The 18,558-nt window shown below is 30.2% G+C and overlaps 2 protein-coding genes and 1 long non-coding RNA gene across 4 annotated transcripts; 2 read left to right on the forward strand and 1 right to left on the reverse strand.

Annotated features, from left to right (window-relative positions):
• Positions 1-364: 364 nt before the first annotated feature.
• On the forward strand, positions 365-5,479 carry LOC105207826 (caspase-1-like). 2 transcript variants are annotated; one of them, XM_039452955.1, is made up of 6 exons: positions 365-582; positions 1,646-1,764; positions 2,307-2,560; positions 3,196-3,374; positions 3,493-3,643; positions 4,573-5,479. In XM_039452955.1, the coding sequence occupies exons 1-6, from the start codon at positions 550-552 to the stop codon at positions 4,842-4,844; spliced, it is 1,008 nt and encodes a 335-aa protein (XP_039308889.1). In that variant the 5' UTR covers positions 365-549; the 3' UTR covers positions 4,845-5,479. The 2 variants fall into 2 exon arrangements, with proteins under 2 accessions (XP_039308889.1, XP_039308890.1); XM_039452956.1 differs by having other exon boundaries at positions 367-582; positions 3,259-3,374.
• Positions 5,480-5,706: 227 nt separating this feature from the next.
• LOC105198123 (caspase-1) lies at positions 5,707-17,487 on the forward strand. Its single transcript, XM_039452954.1, has 7 exons — positions 5,707-6,546; positions 11,387-11,542; positions 12,076-12,197; positions 12,706-12,959; positions 13,600-13,778; positions 13,898-14,039; positions 15,052-17,487. The coding sequence occupies exons 1-7, from the start codon at positions 6,514-6,516 to the stop codon at positions 15,312-15,314; spliced, it is 1,149 nt and encodes a 382-aa protein (XP_039308888.1). The 5' UTR covers positions 5,707-6,513; the 3' UTR covers positions 15,315-17,487.
• On the reverse strand, positions 13,680-15,376 carry LOC120358509. The gene is made up of 2 exons (XR_005575453.1): positions 15,257-15,376; positions 13,680-14,069 (listed from the first exon to the last, which is right to left on the reverse strand). It is a non-coding gene; the product is annotated as an uncharacterized LOC120358509 (long non-coding RNA).
• Positions 17,488-18,558: the final 1,071 nt, after the last annotated feature.

Below are 18,558 nucleotides of genomic sequence, written 5' to 3' on the forward strand. Positions count from 1 at the left end.
TTATAGGGTACACTTTCTAAGTACAAATTAAACATTGTAATATGGTAATAAAAATAGTAAAAAGTCTACAACAATAATGCAAAACTCATACATATGTGGAATGTAAAATTTATATGAATAAAATCCTATTCCAAACTCTTTTTTTATAACAAGGCGTAGATTACAATCCTACCATGGTTACCGTGGGGATTTTTCAAAAGTTTTCAATTATAACGTATTTCAACCACACAAATATCTTGCGATGTGACAAGGAATCTGCGGTTTTACTAACAAACGCAAAGCGTATTTTTTTACTGACCGCTCGCGACGAATGCGATAGCAATCAAACGTGATAAGGCCTGATAAGTTGGCTGTTGGGTAGTGGGAGTGCGATTATCATATGATATCTGAAATTTATCGAGTTTTACCTTTTCCACCAAACAGAGTGCTGGTGACAGTTAAGACAGAAGTCGCCGAACACCTGTTTGTGAATAAAACCTCTGTCGATGCGTTTAGTGTTCAAAACCAGTGCTCAGTCATCTCAGCGGTGTAATCTCTTTTCTACGCGAAATGGAATCGGCGATCGACGAGGCCGAAGTGCAGGTAAGTCGAGTGTGTCGAAAAGAGAAGCAAGGTCAGAAAAATCAGCAAAATCATCTTGTTTATCATAAATGCGAAGGGATGAAATTGTTATTGTGACGCCGAGTTTTCGATTTTCCGAGACGCAGACGGAAAAAGTTTTAATGCTCGATTAAAGTTTTAGGCTCGTTTTTTCATTATCTGATTAACTGATGGTTAAATTTTACCTGAAGTTTCATCCAATAGATTTTATGATAATGTCATAGGTGAAGCTTATTGGCTAAAACTTCAAGTTAAGTTTAACCATAAGTTAACTAAATAATGAAAAATCGGGCCTTAATCAGTTGTTATATTGTTTCGTTTTGTATGGACAAACATAAGAATAATTCTCATATTAAAATCTAAAAATCTATAGAGATTGAAATGTTATAGAATATTTTGATTCTTTATAATTGATTTTAAACAAATTATTTGATATTTTATTAGAACTATTATAGAATTCTTATCAAGAATTGTACACACACACACACACACACACACACACACACACATGCACGCACATACAATAGTTGATAAGAATCTTATAATTTTTATATATATTATTTTTTATATTGTTCAAATGCGATATAAGTTTAATTGGAAGATAACTCTTTAATGAAAATTGAAGTAAATAGAAGGTTTGGCCATTTGATCTGTGCAAGATGCACACATATTAATGCAATATGTTATTTTGAGGAAAATTGGAGATGAGATAAAAATTGTAATATAATGATCGAATTATAGGCGCATGAAATCGAAATACATAATCAATCAAATTTTATCTCGTTTTAAAATTTTCTTCAAAATTATATGTTGTATTAATATGCATGCACCTTGCACATACAAAGCCGAATTTGACCTTTTTATCTGAATTAAATCTTCCGTAATAATATTGGATATAGCAGTTTATTTTATACAAATTTTTTAAAGTACAATTAAAACTCATTTTAAACTTACTTCATACATTTTTCTGTCATTTAATACAAAATTACAAATTGTAGAATTTAATTCTCTTCCGATGCAAATAAAGATCCGTTTATTTTTTTAGACATCATTGCAACAAAATAAACCTGAAATGAATACGGATTTGTGTACAATTACAAAAACGTCTCAATCCAACGAGAAAAAGGACGCAGTCGATGCTTTGCCATATCCAGTTCCACTTAAGTAAGCCAGAGATATTAACTTAGCTATTCAGTAAAATATTATTAACACAGACATCGGTTCTGAAGTTATGTGCGCAATCCAAATGACTATGATAACATTAAATGAAGAAAAATTACTTATTACAAAAAGCGTAATTAAATATAAAAATTAACGTTGTTTCACAAATCATCAATATAAGGCCAATTTTTGGTATTATTGCTTTAATTTTATTATTTTTTTTTTTTGTAAATTATAATCACATTTAATAATTTGACATTTACTCGAAAATTTATTCGTATGTATGCGTACGATATTGATGCAGTAGTACGTAATGACATATTGATATTTTGTAAATCATACGTATGTGTTGTAAATCGCAAGTGGGTAAGCTGTTGTTCTTAATTTCATTAATATTACTAGTTATAATTGTTTTATAGTCACTAAATTCTTGAGTTTCATTCATTATTATTTGAACATAAATTGTGAATAAAAGTCAATTTTATTATTTAAATTTAAAAATTGACTTCATTTAATTATGCCAATTTTTGTATATTGTTATTCAGGCCGGATCAAGAATGTTTACCCACTGCAGCTATGCCAGTACATAAAAATGCGAACTGCTATAATATGAATCACAAAAACCGTGGCAAATGCATAATCTTCAATCATGAGGAATTTGACTTATCCGAATTCGCTAAACGAGAGGGTTCGACATACGATACGTTAAGACTACAAAATACTTTTCAGTATCTCGACTTCGACGTTGAAATTTATGAAAATTTGACATACAATCAAATTATGGATGTGATTGAAAAAGGTAAAGACAATATTTGTCACATTTCGTATGATTTACTTATCTCTTCTTCTTCGCGTGCCATACGCTTGTCGGCACATAGGCAATCTTTTCTGCATATATGAGTAAATATATGGAATCAGTTTTAATGCCAGTTACGATTTATTAGAAGAGACTTTTCTGAGAAGATTCCTGAAAAAATACCTTAAATTGAGATTTTTTTTTTAGGAACTATATAATAAGACGCATCTTAGAAATTTTAAAAGATATTTCAGAACTCGCATAAAGTATCAAAATTGAATCAGTTCTGAATTGAATTTAATTAATTAATTAATTTTATTTTTAAAATTTATTTAATAAAAAAATTTATTTAAAGTTATTTATTTTAATAAAAAATAAAATTAATTAAGCCTTATTTAGCCCAACTTTATATAAAGAATTCTAAAAAGGATATAGTTTTTCTCAGTATGTTTAAAAAAAGTTCCAATTCGTACACAAAATCCAAGAAATTTACTAAAAATTTATAAAATTAAATATAATAAAAATTTTGTAAAATTCTAAAATTTATAATTTATATAATATTTCTGAAAAAATTATAGAATTCTAAGAAAAGTCATCACAATAATTAAATTTCAATATTCAATTGTATACCTATTTAGTGAGACATTTCGATCATACGGATAATGATTGTCTTTGTATCATTGTTCTAACTCACGGATTAGACGACGACATGCTAGTCGCGAAGAATACCATATACGAATCCGAAATGCTTTGGAAACCTTTCACTGCCGATAAATGTGTTACACTTGCGGGAAAACCAAAGCTATTTTTCATTCAGGTAACACTACGAACATTTTCCAGTCTCGTTCTATTTTTAAGTTATTGACATATCCCGATTTATTTCTGCTTGATCTTATTTTATTCGGCTTGTTTACTTGATCTAACTTTTCGTTTAGGCTTGCAGAGGTAACAAAACCGACAGTGGTATTTTACTGACGCATCGAAGAGTAATCCCAAATATGAAAATGAATTCAGGAACTGATACATTATCTTCTTATACTATTCCGACTCATGCAGATTTTCTGATAGCTCACAGCTCGGTCCAAGGTAAATGCCAATTATTTATTTTAATATTTTTTATAACATATATATATATATATATATATATATATATATATATATATATATATGTATGTATATATTTAAGTAGGGGAGAGTGGAATAAAGGCCTATTTGCAGTTTTTGCTCTCTGTAAGGCGCAAATAAAATCCTCTTATAAAACCAAAAATACTATTGGAAAGATAATTAAATTACTTTCATTTCTGTTTAAGACTATTTTAATGTTTTTTTAGTGTTGAGTAAAAACGAGCAATTTGACAACCAAAAAAAAATTTTTATAAAAGAAATTGACAGTTTATATAATTAGAATTAAAATAAATGAAATTTAATTATTCCGAGTCTGATGATTTATAACATTTTACTGATTTAACATTCCTAGATCTAATAGCATGCCGATCTGCCATGCTATGACGAAAACATGAAGAATGTAATACAATTCCGATGTAGACGTCCGATTTGGATACGAGTTCTTTCAAATTTTGGAACAAATTTTACAACAAATCGCAAAAGTGATCACAATATGTTTAACGTTTTTTAATTCTACACTCATTCGTTATCCTAAATCAATTATCTTTAAAAGCGTTTACATCTTGTACAATGATTTACAAGGATTTTTTATTTTTAAAAAATTTTCACACGTTGGTTGAAAATAAATAGTCATCTCTATTTTATCTGAATGTTATAACATAGAATTGTCAAATTGCTATCACATTCAGTGTCTTATAAGAACTTTACATTATAAATAACATGCAATTTTGCTTAACCGTATTAGTTTAAATTAAAAAGATCCTGTTTTGAATCTGATCTGATTTATCCCCTTCCCATACTCATATATATATATATATATATATATATATATATATATAAATGAGTATTAAGAAATTTAATTCTCTGTTTCATAAATTCTTTATTTTAAGGCTTTGTAAATTGGAGGGATCTATCAACAGGCACATGGTATATACAATCCTTATGCGACGTTTTGGATGAACATGGAACAGAGATGGAGTTGATGAACATGCTGACTATAACAGCGCAAAAGGTTGCCACGAACTTTGTTTCCGTTCATGACAATTATGTTTTGCACAATAAAAAGCAGATACCATCAGTGACGTCGATGCTAACCAGATTGGTTTACTTCCCACAAAAATCAGTGACTAACTCGGGAAAAAGTTACTGTAGGCTTTTGTAGTGGTTTCGTGTAAAGAGACGGACAATCTTTATGTATTCAATAGATTTATTTAACACTACTGAATGAACAAATAAACATGAGGACTGATTATTATAAACAAAAGATAATAATTAGAAAAAATAACTGAATTTAAAAGAACTCAATGCGAACAACGGACATATTTTATCTCTAGCTCTTTAGCTAAGCACCACTTTTGGATAGATCCACGCTGATAATCAAACATCGATTACTTGATCAGTATATACGACTGCAGAAATTACTAGATACCCTAACAGTAAACAAATAACAGAGGTCTTTTATTAGATGTCTACTAGATGTCATCGAAATTAATTCGATTTGTTATATTTTCCCTTGAAGATGAGCACAAATTCATTTCTGAGTACAACCTGTAAAACATTTTTTAGAATTAGGAGATGAATTTTGGTGTACGCGGATAACATTGCACTAATGACAAATAATGTCGAAGTGATGTTAGATATAATAGAAACTTTTAAGACATTTTTGATAGATAGGAAAGTTTCAAGTTAGGCGCAGACAAAACTATAATAAAATGCTGATGTTTAATAAGAAAAAAAAAGAAAGGAAAGGAAATGGACTTGAAATTCCAAAAAAGACAGCGCGTAAAAATGTACAGAAAAAAATATAATTTTATTTTAAGAATGTATCTTTATTTTTGAAATGTTAAAAATATATTGAAATCTAATTCTTAATGAAAAAAATACATTAAAAAAGAAACTGTACCTACTTTTTATTTCTAATATAAATAATATAAACTTAAATTTAGAAATAAATTATTACATGTGTTTGATAATTATTGTATATAAAATATTCGTAAACTTTATAATTATTACATTTAAAAGTTATATTCCCAATAATTTACAATATTGTCTCTAAATTCTTTGGAGTGGAATCCCACTCTAAAGCGAAAATCCTAGCAGTCTTGATAAAGAGTGGCTGGATTTTCACTCATTTAAAGCGGGATTCCACTGTTTTAGATGAAATTTCACTCCAAAGAATTTAGAGGGTTAAATTAAATAATATTATTTACTTCTACATATAATATTCATTTATTATCAGGACTGGATGACATATATGACCATTTTTAGTAACATTACTCGCTTATAGGGTACACTTTCTAGATGCAAATTAAACATTGTAACATGTTAATAAAAATAGTAAAAAGTCTATAATAATAATGCAAAACTCATACATATATGGCATGTCAAATTTATATGAATAAAATCCTGTTCCAAACTCTTTTTTATAACAAGTCGTAGTTTACAATCCGACTATGTTTACCGTGGGGATTTTTCAAAAGTTCTCGATTATTACATATTGCAACCACACAAATATCCTGCGATGTGACGAGGAATCCGCGTTTTTACCAACAAACGCAAAGCGTATCTTTTTACTCACCACTCGCGACGGATGCGATAGCAATAAAACGTGATAAGACCTGATAAGTCAGCTATTGGGTAGTGAGAGTGCGATTATCATATGATATGTGAAATTTATCGAGATTTACCCTTTCCACCGAACGGAATGCTAGTGACAGTTAAGAGAGAGAAGTCGCCGGACACCTGTTTGTGAATAAAACCTCTGTCGGCGCGATTAGTGTTCAAAACCAGTGCTCAGTGATTTCAGCGGTGTAATCTCTTATCCATGCGAAATGGAATCGGCGATTGACGAGGCCGAAGTGCAGGTAAGTCGAGTGTGTCGAAAAGAGAAGCAAGGTCAGAAAAATCAGCAAAATCATCTTGTTTATCATAAATGGATGAAATTGTTATTGTGACGCCGAGTTTTCGATTTTCCAAGACGCAGACGGAAAAAGTTTTAGGCTCGGTTTTTCAATCGGTTAAAGTTTTAGGCTCGGTTTTTCATTATCTGATTAGCTGATGGTTAAATTTTACTTGATGTTTCAGTCAATGGATTTTATCTATGATAATGTCATAGGAGAAGCTTATTGGCTAAAACTTCAAGTTAAGTTTAACTATAAGTTAATTAAATAATGAAAAATTGGGCCTTAATCAGTTGTTGTATTGTTTCGTTTTGTATGGACAAACATAAGAATAATTCTCATATTAAAATCCAAAAATCTATAGAGATTGAAATGTTATAGAATATTTTATGATCCTCTATAATTGATTTTAAATAAATTATTTGATATTTTATTAGAAATATTATAGAATTCTCATCAAGAATTGTACACACACACACACACACACACACACACACACACACACACACACACACACACACACACACACGCACACACACGCACGCACGCACGCACACACGCACGCACATACACACACACATACACGCACATACAATAGTTGATAAGAATCTTATAATTTTTATATATATTGTGTTTTGTATTGTTCAAACGCGATATAAGTTTAATTGGAAGATAACTCTGTAATGAAAATTGAAGTAAATAGAAGTTATTGTCATTTGATCTGTGCAAGATGTACATATATTAATGCAATATATTGTTTTGAGAAAAATTGGAAAACGAGAATAAGAATTGTAACATATTATCCAATTATAAGCAGGTAAAATCAAAATACATATCAATCAAAATTTATCTTGTCTTCCAATTTTCTTCAAAATAATATATTGCATTAATATGCATGCATTTTGCACAGACCTAAAGGCTATACATGGGTTCGTCCGAAGAATATTCTCGAAACGAGAAGAGAGATGCTGTGCAGAAAAGTAATACCAGAAATAAACTTGAAACAGTTTCAAAATAATGAGCCAAATTATATATTTAACAGTATTTAAATTTCTTATACTTTAGCTGCACCGAATTTTTAATAGTTGATATTAATCGAAAGGTTCCAATTAAGATAAAATATTTTTATTATAAAATTTTTTTCTCTGTAAATATTAATTATTTGAAATTTACAATCAAAGAAATAATTTTGTGATTCAACCTGTACAGAATGCTAAACTCTACATATTTGTATTATCTCAATTAAAAAGAAACTAAAATCAATGTTATGATAATGAGGTAAATATTTATTTATTATATTACAGTTTCTATTAGGTGTATAATTTCATACGATCAAATTTGTGCAACAATAGAAGAATCGTATACTTTCTTTCTCAGTATGTGTGTGTAACTTGTATCTGTTGGGTGCGTAGAAAAATTTTGTGAGTTTTGTTCGTTATTTTGTTCCCGTTTTTAAATAAACTTTTACAAAATTTACTTTTGCCTCTGTATGTTTTTTTTTAATAATTTTAAATAATAGTTTTAAATAATAGTTTTAAATAATAGTTTTTTTTTTTTAAATAATAGTAACAGAATCCAAAAGAATTGTACGCACCATATATAGTGAGGGGAAATTGTGTCAAGAAGCATGTATGAAAATTGATACAGACGCTTCTGGATATATAGGCAATAATTTTGATTTTAATTTTCGATCAAAATCAGATTACTCCAAAAAAACCGACGACGGAGGAGAAAAACTTACATGTGGTAACGCAATTTATTTTGCAACTTCTTCTTACGAGCATTTTAATTTGTCAAAAAAGTCTTAGGAACTTATGCACAGATGTGTGTATAAGTTTGTAAGGTTTTCTTTTAATAATTTAAAATACTTTTTTATAAGTCCCGATACAATAGATGTAATAAGTCTTAAGCCATAAGAAATTAATCAATCACAGTCAAATGTGAGAAGAATATTTGATCATGGTTGATTAATCTCTACAACTATTGTCGACCGGGACTAGACAAAGGCACTTTTCTTTGTCTGCGTTCTCTTTTGTTCATTTTTACGTCATACGTACCTCAAGAAAGCAATTAATTGTGAGATTTATATTGGTTTAAAAAAATCTATCATTAGGAGATATTAAAAAAAGTGAGTCATTCTGAATAAATTTAAATAAGTATCGGTACTTGTGTCAATGATGATCTGAATCATTGATAAAGGTCGTTCGTTTCACTATCACTTGGCGAAGTTTTTCATCTCTAATCTAGAAATGGATGACTAACTCAGTAGCTCAAACATACTGCGATATTTTTGTTGCGACACACTCGTGAGCTTTGTTGCATCGATAGCTCTCGTTAAATCGATTCCGTCATCGCTCGCTGCTTTCTTTCCAGATTACTCTGATGATAGATAACGTAGGTTGATATAATCAGTATTAATATATACTAATACAACTGTCAACGGGAAATTGGTTTCTAATCAAACAAATATACATACGGCACTCTCAATATTTTCCAAGTATATTGTTATTTCTAAATTGATTCCACATATAGCCAATTTGATTAATTAATTGTAATATTATTAAAATTAGCAATAAATATATTTACTGCTCTTTAAACTGGAGGCATCGGTTTTAGATAATTTAACTAAATATTTTTGTAAGTAAAATTACACAAACAATTTATTTATAAAATTTAAAAAAGTAATACATATATAAATAGTTTCACTTAAGGATATATATGCGTGATTGCACGATAGGCAACCCGTCATATTCACGTGTATGACGGTGCAACATTCTGTACATATTTTTAAAAGTCCTATTTAAATTAATAAAATACAAGTAGAAAATATAATTAGAGTTCTCAATATTGTAGCTTTAAAATGCAATAATTATAAAGTTTAGAAATATTTTCTGCATAATAATTCACACTAATTTTTTAACAAAAATAATATTTGTAGAACATTTTCATAATATTTCAGGAACATTAAAATAATATTAAAAAATAAAATAATAACGAATAATATTTTCAGAATATTATTTTAAATTTTAATGATATTCGTATAATATTCTAGGAATGTTGTCTGCGCATCATGCGTAAAACTGAAAATCTCGTACACATGTGGCAGAGTTCAGAAACATCAGAGATAACATTTTATCCTTGTTTTTTACCAAATTACGTTAAACAAGGATGAAATGATATCTGGGTGCACCCTAGTGATATTTCTAAACGCAGGTCATTACACAGAGGAAGGTAAACGAAAAAAAAAGAGATAAAGCCAGTAAACTGGCAATGACGTGTTCAATATGCAACTGCATGTGGAACTGACCTTCCAGTATTTTGTAGGGATTTTTCTTACCTGCGAAGTTCTATGTCCTTTACGATTGGCTCTTTAAATCTCTTAAATCGTTCCAGCTGAGCTTTCCCCTCTCCTCAACCTGCGTTACGTTAAAAGTTACTTGAACCTTCTCCGTTAGAAGAAGACGACGCATTTTAGTGCACAAATAGTGGCTCGGGCCGCTGTTGTGAGTGCCAATAAAGTGTTCCGTGGAACATTCGGGAGTGTTAAAAATTCTGCATAACAATCGTGAAATTTCAAGGGATAATGTGGCTTCATTTTAAGCCACAAGTTGAACGGTTATTTGACGATTTGATGTAAAAACATGTGCAAAAATGATGGCCACGGAATGTGATCTATGCATTAATCTCCAGTTCCTATACAAATTAGGAAAAACTCCTGAAGCAGCTTATCGCATGCTGAAAACAGCATACGGGGATCACGCATGTCTCTCCCTTATCTGGGTGACCTATTTTAGACAACTATATGAAGACGAAATTCAAAACGTTAGTATAAATGTACAAGAGTCATCTACTTTTCTTTTTTCTATGATTTTCCATTCTCTTTGAGGGCAGAAATATATTATCAAACTGTCGCGGATTTATCTCTAGTTCTTCCCAGCAAACAATGATAATAAAATTGACGTTGATTCGATGTTGAATCACTAAACTGGTATCATTTCAATGTCGATTCGATAGCTTATTTCTCACTGGGTTGTTTCTGTGTGGCATACTATTTTTTTTAGAGATGCAACAAATAATATATTTGATAAAATCATGAGTCGAATATTCGACACGGGTTAAGACATGTGACATGCGCTATCCCGCATTTTCATGCACATTACTGCATGCTGTGACAGGTTGTGCACTTATTGTTAGTGTATTTGCGCGATGTAAAAACAATGTTTTTATCAAAGTTAATTTATGCATTTTGTTGAATAAATAAATAAACAAATGGCACTTGTTAAAAAAATAATTTTTTTCCTATTTTTTAAGAGTTATTTTTAAACTTTAACTTTTTAACTTTTTAACTCAAGTTCCAAATTTGCATATGTAAAAGAAAAAACTTGAAAAGTACTTGTAAGAAAAACTTGTAAAAAAATACATTCCTATATAGAAGATATTTTGTTGTTATTTCATATCAATTTGATTTACAAATAAAATATTAAATTTATTTGATGGTTCATATTGTAATTGTTTTAAAGTGAACTAATTTAAAAATATTACGACTACCAATTTAACATAAATATAATGTTTTTCACAATTAACTTATAATTTAACTTAATTTAATCTTGAAGCAATTTTCAACAGAATTTGTCTTTTGTTCGTGCAATTTTTAATGTAACTAAATGAATTTTATAAACTGTTGACTTGAACTTAATTTAGTTAAGAAAGGTATTAACTTACTCAAACCTGAGCATATTTAATGTAGTATAAAAAAATCTTTCAATGAACAAATAGATAATAAATCAATTTTTTACATTTTCAGATAAACATTGATGAAGTAGATGTGGAGGCATCTACTATTATTACGCAGAGGAACAGATCCAATTCAGCGATTGATTCTTGCAGCTATAGAAAATACCTTCTTGTCGAAGCCTCTTGTCGAAGTCGGAGCAGATCTCTATCTTCCACAGATTACTATGTATGTATGCTTACAATTAGTTATTGTAATATAAAATGTATCTATCATATTTGAATAGATTACAACTATATATAAGAATTATATATGACGAATTCTTAATTAAGACAAATTTATTAATTATTATATGGAGGTTTTTAAATATATTAGGACTGATATAAAGTAAACTATTAGAATTATATTTTTGTCATAACTACTTTTCCAAATCAAATGTCATATTACACAAATAAAAATAATATAGTATAATACAAAACTATTTGTTAAGGATACAATTTTATCCGAGTAATAAGTTATAAATTTAGGTAACTAAATTTCGACAAAGCGTATATGATACGAAACGTGCATTCACAAATCTAACTTTTTTTGTCTGAATTAAATCTTCCGTAATAATATCGAAAATAGCAATTAATTTTATACAAATTTTTTAAAGTATAATTAAAATTTTATTTTACGTTTTACTTGCAATTAATACAAAATTACAAATTTTAGAATTTAATTCTCTTCCGATGCAAATAAAGATCCGTTAATTTTCTTAGGCATCACCGGAGCAAAATGAACCTGAAATCAATATGGATTTGTATACATCTGCAAAATCATTCCAATCCAACGAGAAGATATCGGACGCAGTCGATGCTTCACCCGATTCAGTTCCATATAAGTAAGTCAGAGATATTTGGTAAAATAAAATATCGTTAACACAGACATCAGTTCTGAAGTTATGTGCGCAATCCAACTGACTGTGATAACATTGAATTGATAAATATATAAGTAACATTATCTCACAAATCATCAGCAATAGGCCAATTTTATTGATCTTATTCCTTTAATTAATTTATTTTTTATAAATTATTACAATCATATTTAATCATTTTACATTCTCTTGAAAATTTATCTGTACATGTGTAGTGAAACATTGATGCAGTAGTATGTAATGACGGATTGATATTTTGTAAATCGTACGTATGTGTTGTAAATTGTAAGTATGTAAGTTGTTGTTCTTAATGTTATTAATATTACAAGTTATAATTGTTTTTTAGTGGCTACGATAATTCTTGCGTGTCATTCATTATCATTCAAATGTACATTTTTTAAATAAAAATTTTATTATTTAAATGTGAAAATTGACATCGTTTAATTATGTCTTCTCTTTTCGCTGCTTTGTTCAGGCCCGCTAAACAATATATACCCACTGCAGTTATGCCAGTACATAAAAATGCGAACTGCTATAATATGAATCACAAAAACCGTGGCAAATGCATAATCTTCAATCATGAGGAATTTGACTTTCTCGAACTTGCTAAACGAGAGGGTTCTACATATGACACGTTAAGACTGCAAAAAGCTTTTGGGAACCTCGACTTCGACATTGAAATTCATGACAATTTGACGCACAATCAAATTACGGATGTTATTGAAAAAGGTAAAAACAATATCTGTCACATTTCGTATGATTTACTTATCTCTTCTTCTTCGCGTGCCATGTGCTTGCCAGCGCGTAGGCAATCTTTTTTGTGCATATATCCATAGATATATGAAATCAGTTTTAATGACGATTATGACCTATTAGAAGAGACTTTTGTGAGCAGATTTCTGTAAAAATATCTTGAATTCAGATTTTATAATTCTTTTTTAGAAATTATATAATAAAAAAATGTTAGAAATCTTGAAAGATATTTCAGAACTCGTATAAAGTGCTAAAACTAAGTAAACTCTGAATTTAATTAATTAATTTTATTTTTAAAAATCTATTTAATCGAAAATAGAATCTATTTAAATTTATTTATTATAAAAAAAATTAATTAATACTTCTTATTCAGCCCAACTTTATATAAGAAATTGTAAAAAAATATAGTTTTTCTCAGTATGTCTAAAAAAAGTTCCAATTCGTACATAAAATCTGAGAAATTTTCTAAAAATTTATAAAGTTTATATAACAAAAATTTTGAAAAATTCTAAAACTTATAATTTATATAGAAATTCTGAAAAAATTATAGAATTCTATAAAAAGTCTTCAAAGTAATTACATTTCAATATTCAATTGTTATGTATATCTATTATAGTGAGTCAGCTCGATCATACAGATAATGATTGTCTTTGTGTCATCGTTCTAACTCACGGATTGCAAAACGACATGATAAGCGCAAAGGACGTCATATACAAATCCGATAGGCTTTGGAAGCCTTTCACTGCCGATAAATGTGTTACACTTGCGGGCAAACCTAAGCTATTCTTCATCCAGGTAAAAACTACGAACACTTTCCAGTCTCGTTCTATTTTTAAATTATCGACATATATCCCGATTCATTTCTGCTTGAATTTATTTTATCCGGCTTTTATCTAGTCTGATTTTTTGTTTAGGCTTGCAGAGGTGATGAAGCTGATGGCGGCATTTTATTGGAGTCTCGCAAGATGGAAAAGGAACAAACAGAAACTGATTCAGTATCTTCTTATTCTATTCCGACTCATGCAGATTTTCTCATAGCTCACAGCTCGGTCCAAGGTAAATGCCAATTATTCATTTTAATATTTCCTATAGAACATATATATTTATGTAGAGAAAAGTGTAATAAATCGGACCTATTTGTAGTTTTTGCTCTTTATAAGGCGCAAATAAAATCCGATTATAAAACCAAAAATGCCATCAGAAAGATAATTTATTTCCTTTAATTTTTGTTTAAGACTATTTTGACGTAATTTGTGTTGTTCCAAATTAAATGCCTGTATTTTTGTTAATTTTTAGGTAAAATTTTAAAATATTTTAATGTATATTATTAATATTGAGTTAAAACGAGTAATTTAATAGTTAAAAATAAAAATTTTATTTAACAAAAGACAGTTTATATTGCGCGAGCAAAGTACACAGTGATTGGTAGATTCGTACTGTGGTGAGGGTATTCTATAAAACGAAGGAATATGATATTAGCGTTTATGAAAGTAAAGGAATGCAAAGATTATAGAGGGCCAAAGTTAAGAAAGTTCTACTGTAGTATTTAAATTTGAATAGAAAACAAAACCGAACACGTACTTTCAATAATTTTTTTTATATTATAAATATCAAAAACAAATAAATGTGTGTAAATGTTTCTTACTTCAAATTACAATTAATTATACCTTTATAAATAATTTACTCTTCATTAATTTTTATATTAATTTGTTCATTATTAATTCAAATATTAATTACAAATTAAGCGTTTTATATAATTAAAATTGTTGAGACCCAACATAATGTTATAGTGAAGCTCTTACTATATTAAAAAAAAGATTTTTATTACATTAATTATCAAATCTACTGATGTAAGATGTAAAATTTATTATTACTTTCTATAATAATTTAATTTTAGATAATTTTAAATTTTGCAAGATTCTGTTTTGCTAAAGAAAAAGACTTTTAATATATCCAAAAAAATAACCACTGTAAAATAATGTAACAGAATTGAGATATAAATCGACAAATTTATCCAAATAAGTATTAAGAAATTCCATTCTCTGTTTGATAAATTTTCTACTTCAAGGTTTCTTTACCTGGAGAGATCCATCAGAAGGTACATGGTATATACAATGCTTATGCGACGTTTTGGATGAACATGGAACAGAGATGGATTTGATGAGCATGCTGACTATAACAGCGCGAAAGGTTGCTACGGAATATGCTTCCGTTCATGTCGATGATGATTTGCATAACAAGAAGCAGGTACCATCAGTAACGACGATGCTAACCAGATTCGTTTACTTCCCACAAAAATCAGTGACAGACTCAGAAAAAGATAACAAATAACAGACGTCTTCTATTGGATGTCATCGGCATCAATTTGATTTGTTATATTCTCCTTTGAAGATGAGTACAAATTCATTTCGGAGTACAAACTGCAAAACATTTTCTAGAATTAGAATATGGATTTTGGCGTATGCGGATGACATTGCACTAATGACAAATAATAGGGAAGCGATGTTAGATATGATAGGAACTGTTAAAAAATTTTTGAAAGATGGGTAAGTTTGAAGTTATGCGCAGACAAAACTGCTTGTATTTAATAAGAAAGGAAAGAAAAGTGAACTTGGCAAGAAAAAATAATTGAGGAGGTACAGGAATTTTAATATTTAGGATTTATAATAAGTTTACATAAAAGTATTAAAAAGCTAATGAGATTGAAACGCGGTTAATGAAGCGTAAGAATTTTTACATCTAATTTTACTAAGTCCTCTTAACATAGAACGTTTCAATTACGAGTCATCTTCATTGCAGCTACATACTTTTTAAACTGCAAGGCTTAAGGTGCCAATATTCTGCGGATAGTTCCTCGGTCAATCTTGATTAGCAGGATTGCATGCTCATCTCTAATCCCACATAACCGCCTGGCCTCTCCCCGGGGGGGGAGTACGTGTAATGCATTTTCTTCACGTAAAAAAAATTCCTCTTCCCAACATCGATTACCCCTCATTCCATTCCCCAACTTATATCTCGCCACCCTCTGCCACCTACTCTTTCACTCTTTTTTCAAATATCCCGGCAAATACTCCCTCTCTCTTAATCCACTTATATTCTATATTAGATTTTGCCTTTATTATTCTTTCCCGTCTTACCTCTCTTTGCATTTTCTTCTCTTTCTTTATCAAACCCTCTACGTCTCTCCCTTCTTTCCCCATCTTATTCCATTTCACCCCTCTCTTCTCAAAAAATCTCTTTGTTTTTCCTCCCATAAGGATATATTTTTCTTTTTTCTGCCTCTTGACTTTCATTTCTTCCCAACACTTTTTTGCCTGGTCGCTTTCTCTTCCCTTTTCCAATCTTTTTTCGAAACCTATTGCCCTTATTTCTGTTCTACCCCTTAACTTTTCTCTTTGACGCTCTTCTCTCACCATGTATCTCGGCGGACCCCACTCTACTCCTAACATCCATTTCAGAAATCTTTCCTGCAAATCTTTCCAATATTTCCCTCTTTTTCCACCCCCATATTTCCACCCCATATCCTATTACTGGCCAGACTAGTACATCAAACAGTCAGTACATTCTGCTCCAGTCTCCCTTGAACCTTTTTTTCCCAATCCCCCAAACTTTTTCCATCACTGCCGCTTCTTTCCTCAATCTTTCCCTTACCTGCGCCCTTGCGCCCTCTGTCTTCCATTGTATTGCACTGTGCTACTCTAAATATGAAAACTCTTTTACCTCGAATCATCTATTGCTTTCTTTTTTCATCTCCAGTTTATCCTCCTTTTCTAAACCTCATTATTCTCGTTTTGTTAACATTGAGTTTCAACTCTTTTCCGTAGATAAACATCTCTCCAATCTAGCCAGCATACATCTCGTTTCCTCCTCCGCCAACAACACTATGTCATTTTCATATGCGCCAATGAGAAAATTTTTTCCTCTCCCAGTTTAATTTCTCCCCATTCGACCTCTCTCATCTCTTGCTCTAGATCCGCCGTTAACAAATTAAATAACGTCGGACTTAAGGGACATCCCTGCCTCACCTCTTTTCCCAAAAACAATTTCCTAAGTTTTCACCTACTTTTACCATATTCTTTGTCTCCCTTATCTCATCCTCACATCTTACCACCAGCCCTTCCTTTACTCCTCTATCCCTCATTGTCTAATCTAACCAGAATCCTTCTATCCACGTAATCAAACGCGGTTCTTGGGTCAACGAAAAGGACAACCATTTTCCCTCCTGGCTTGCTGACTTGCCTATTTATTAAATAATTTAACACATATGTATTATCTATTCCTAAACCCTTTCTGAACCCCGTTTGATTTTGCGGAATCAATCCTTTACCCTCCACTTCTTCCCTTAACTTGTTTGCTATACTTTATGTAGTGACGTCGTCAATGATACTTTTCTATGTTCCTTTACCCTAGTGGAAAAATTAATGGGCTTTCTATAATTTACTAGATCCTACTAAAAAAAATAAAAAAAATAAAAAAAAATCTCTTCTGGCAGAGCCCGGGACAGTTCATCAACGGTATTTTTTCTTCTTATAAAAAAAATATATACTTTAAAAGATCTATTTACATTTATTTTATAGAATATAGATCATTTAATTCATGTTGATTTTGTTTTACATACAAAGTATATCATTTTCATTATATATATGTATATATAGGGTTCGCCATTTTAATTTTTCCAAAAGACTATACGGCATCGAAAAATAGATAAATACTTCAACAAAAATGTTAAACCTTTTTAAGACATTTTATTTCAAAAATAAAAATGGACAAGAAGGATGGCCTTTTTTTGATAAAGAGCGCCCCATATATACGTACATACATGGTTTGTCCAATGAGTATCAGAACTGAAGTCATAAAAAGAAATTTATTGAAGATATATGTACAGTGAGTTAATATTCTTCAAAATATGACCTTCCTGCATCAATACACCGTTCAGTGCTTTTTCCAGTCTTTATACGTCCCCTGGAAGTCGGTAACCTCAATTGGCTGTTCATGCATCCCGTTGAAACCGCTTACCATCTAGCAGCGTTGGGCCATCAAATTTTGTGTTAAACTAAACAAATCTGTTACGGAGACACTTGATATAATCCGTGAGGCTTACAAAGATGAAGCCATGTCCAGAACGCGTGTTTTTAAGTGGCATAAAAAATTCGAAGATAACGTGTCTTTGAGTGGTATAAAAAATTCAATGCTGCCCCAACCACCCTACAGTTCAGATATCGCTCCTCCCGACTTTTTTTTGTTCCCTCGGATCAAAAGGAGCCTGAAAGGATATCGTTTTGGAACGATTGAGGTCCAAGCAGCTTCGACGGTGCTTGAACAGCTTTGCGGTCATCGACTTCCAGGAGGCGTATTGATGCAGGAGGGTCTAGAGACCTTATAATTAGAGACTGGCCATCAGGGGAACCACTTTTGATTACAGCAGAATTTTTTGTCAATACTCGCTTAAATTCAAACTGTAATTACTCTTTTCTTTTAAATATGCGTAATATTTATCAATAAATATTATAAAAAAATGCTACAAACTTGTTTTGTATATTAATCTAAATAATATATGTTGACATAATTTTTATAT

The sequence above is a fragment of the Solenopsis invicta genome, chromosome 8, assembly GCF_016802725.1.
Source record: "Solenopsis invicta isolate M01_SB chromosome 8, UNIL_Sinv_3.0, whole genome shotgun sequence".
In the NCBI taxonomy this organism is placed as follows: domain Eukaryota; kingdom Metazoa; phylum Arthropoda; class Insecta; order Hymenoptera; family Formicidae; genus Solenopsis; species Solenopsis invicta.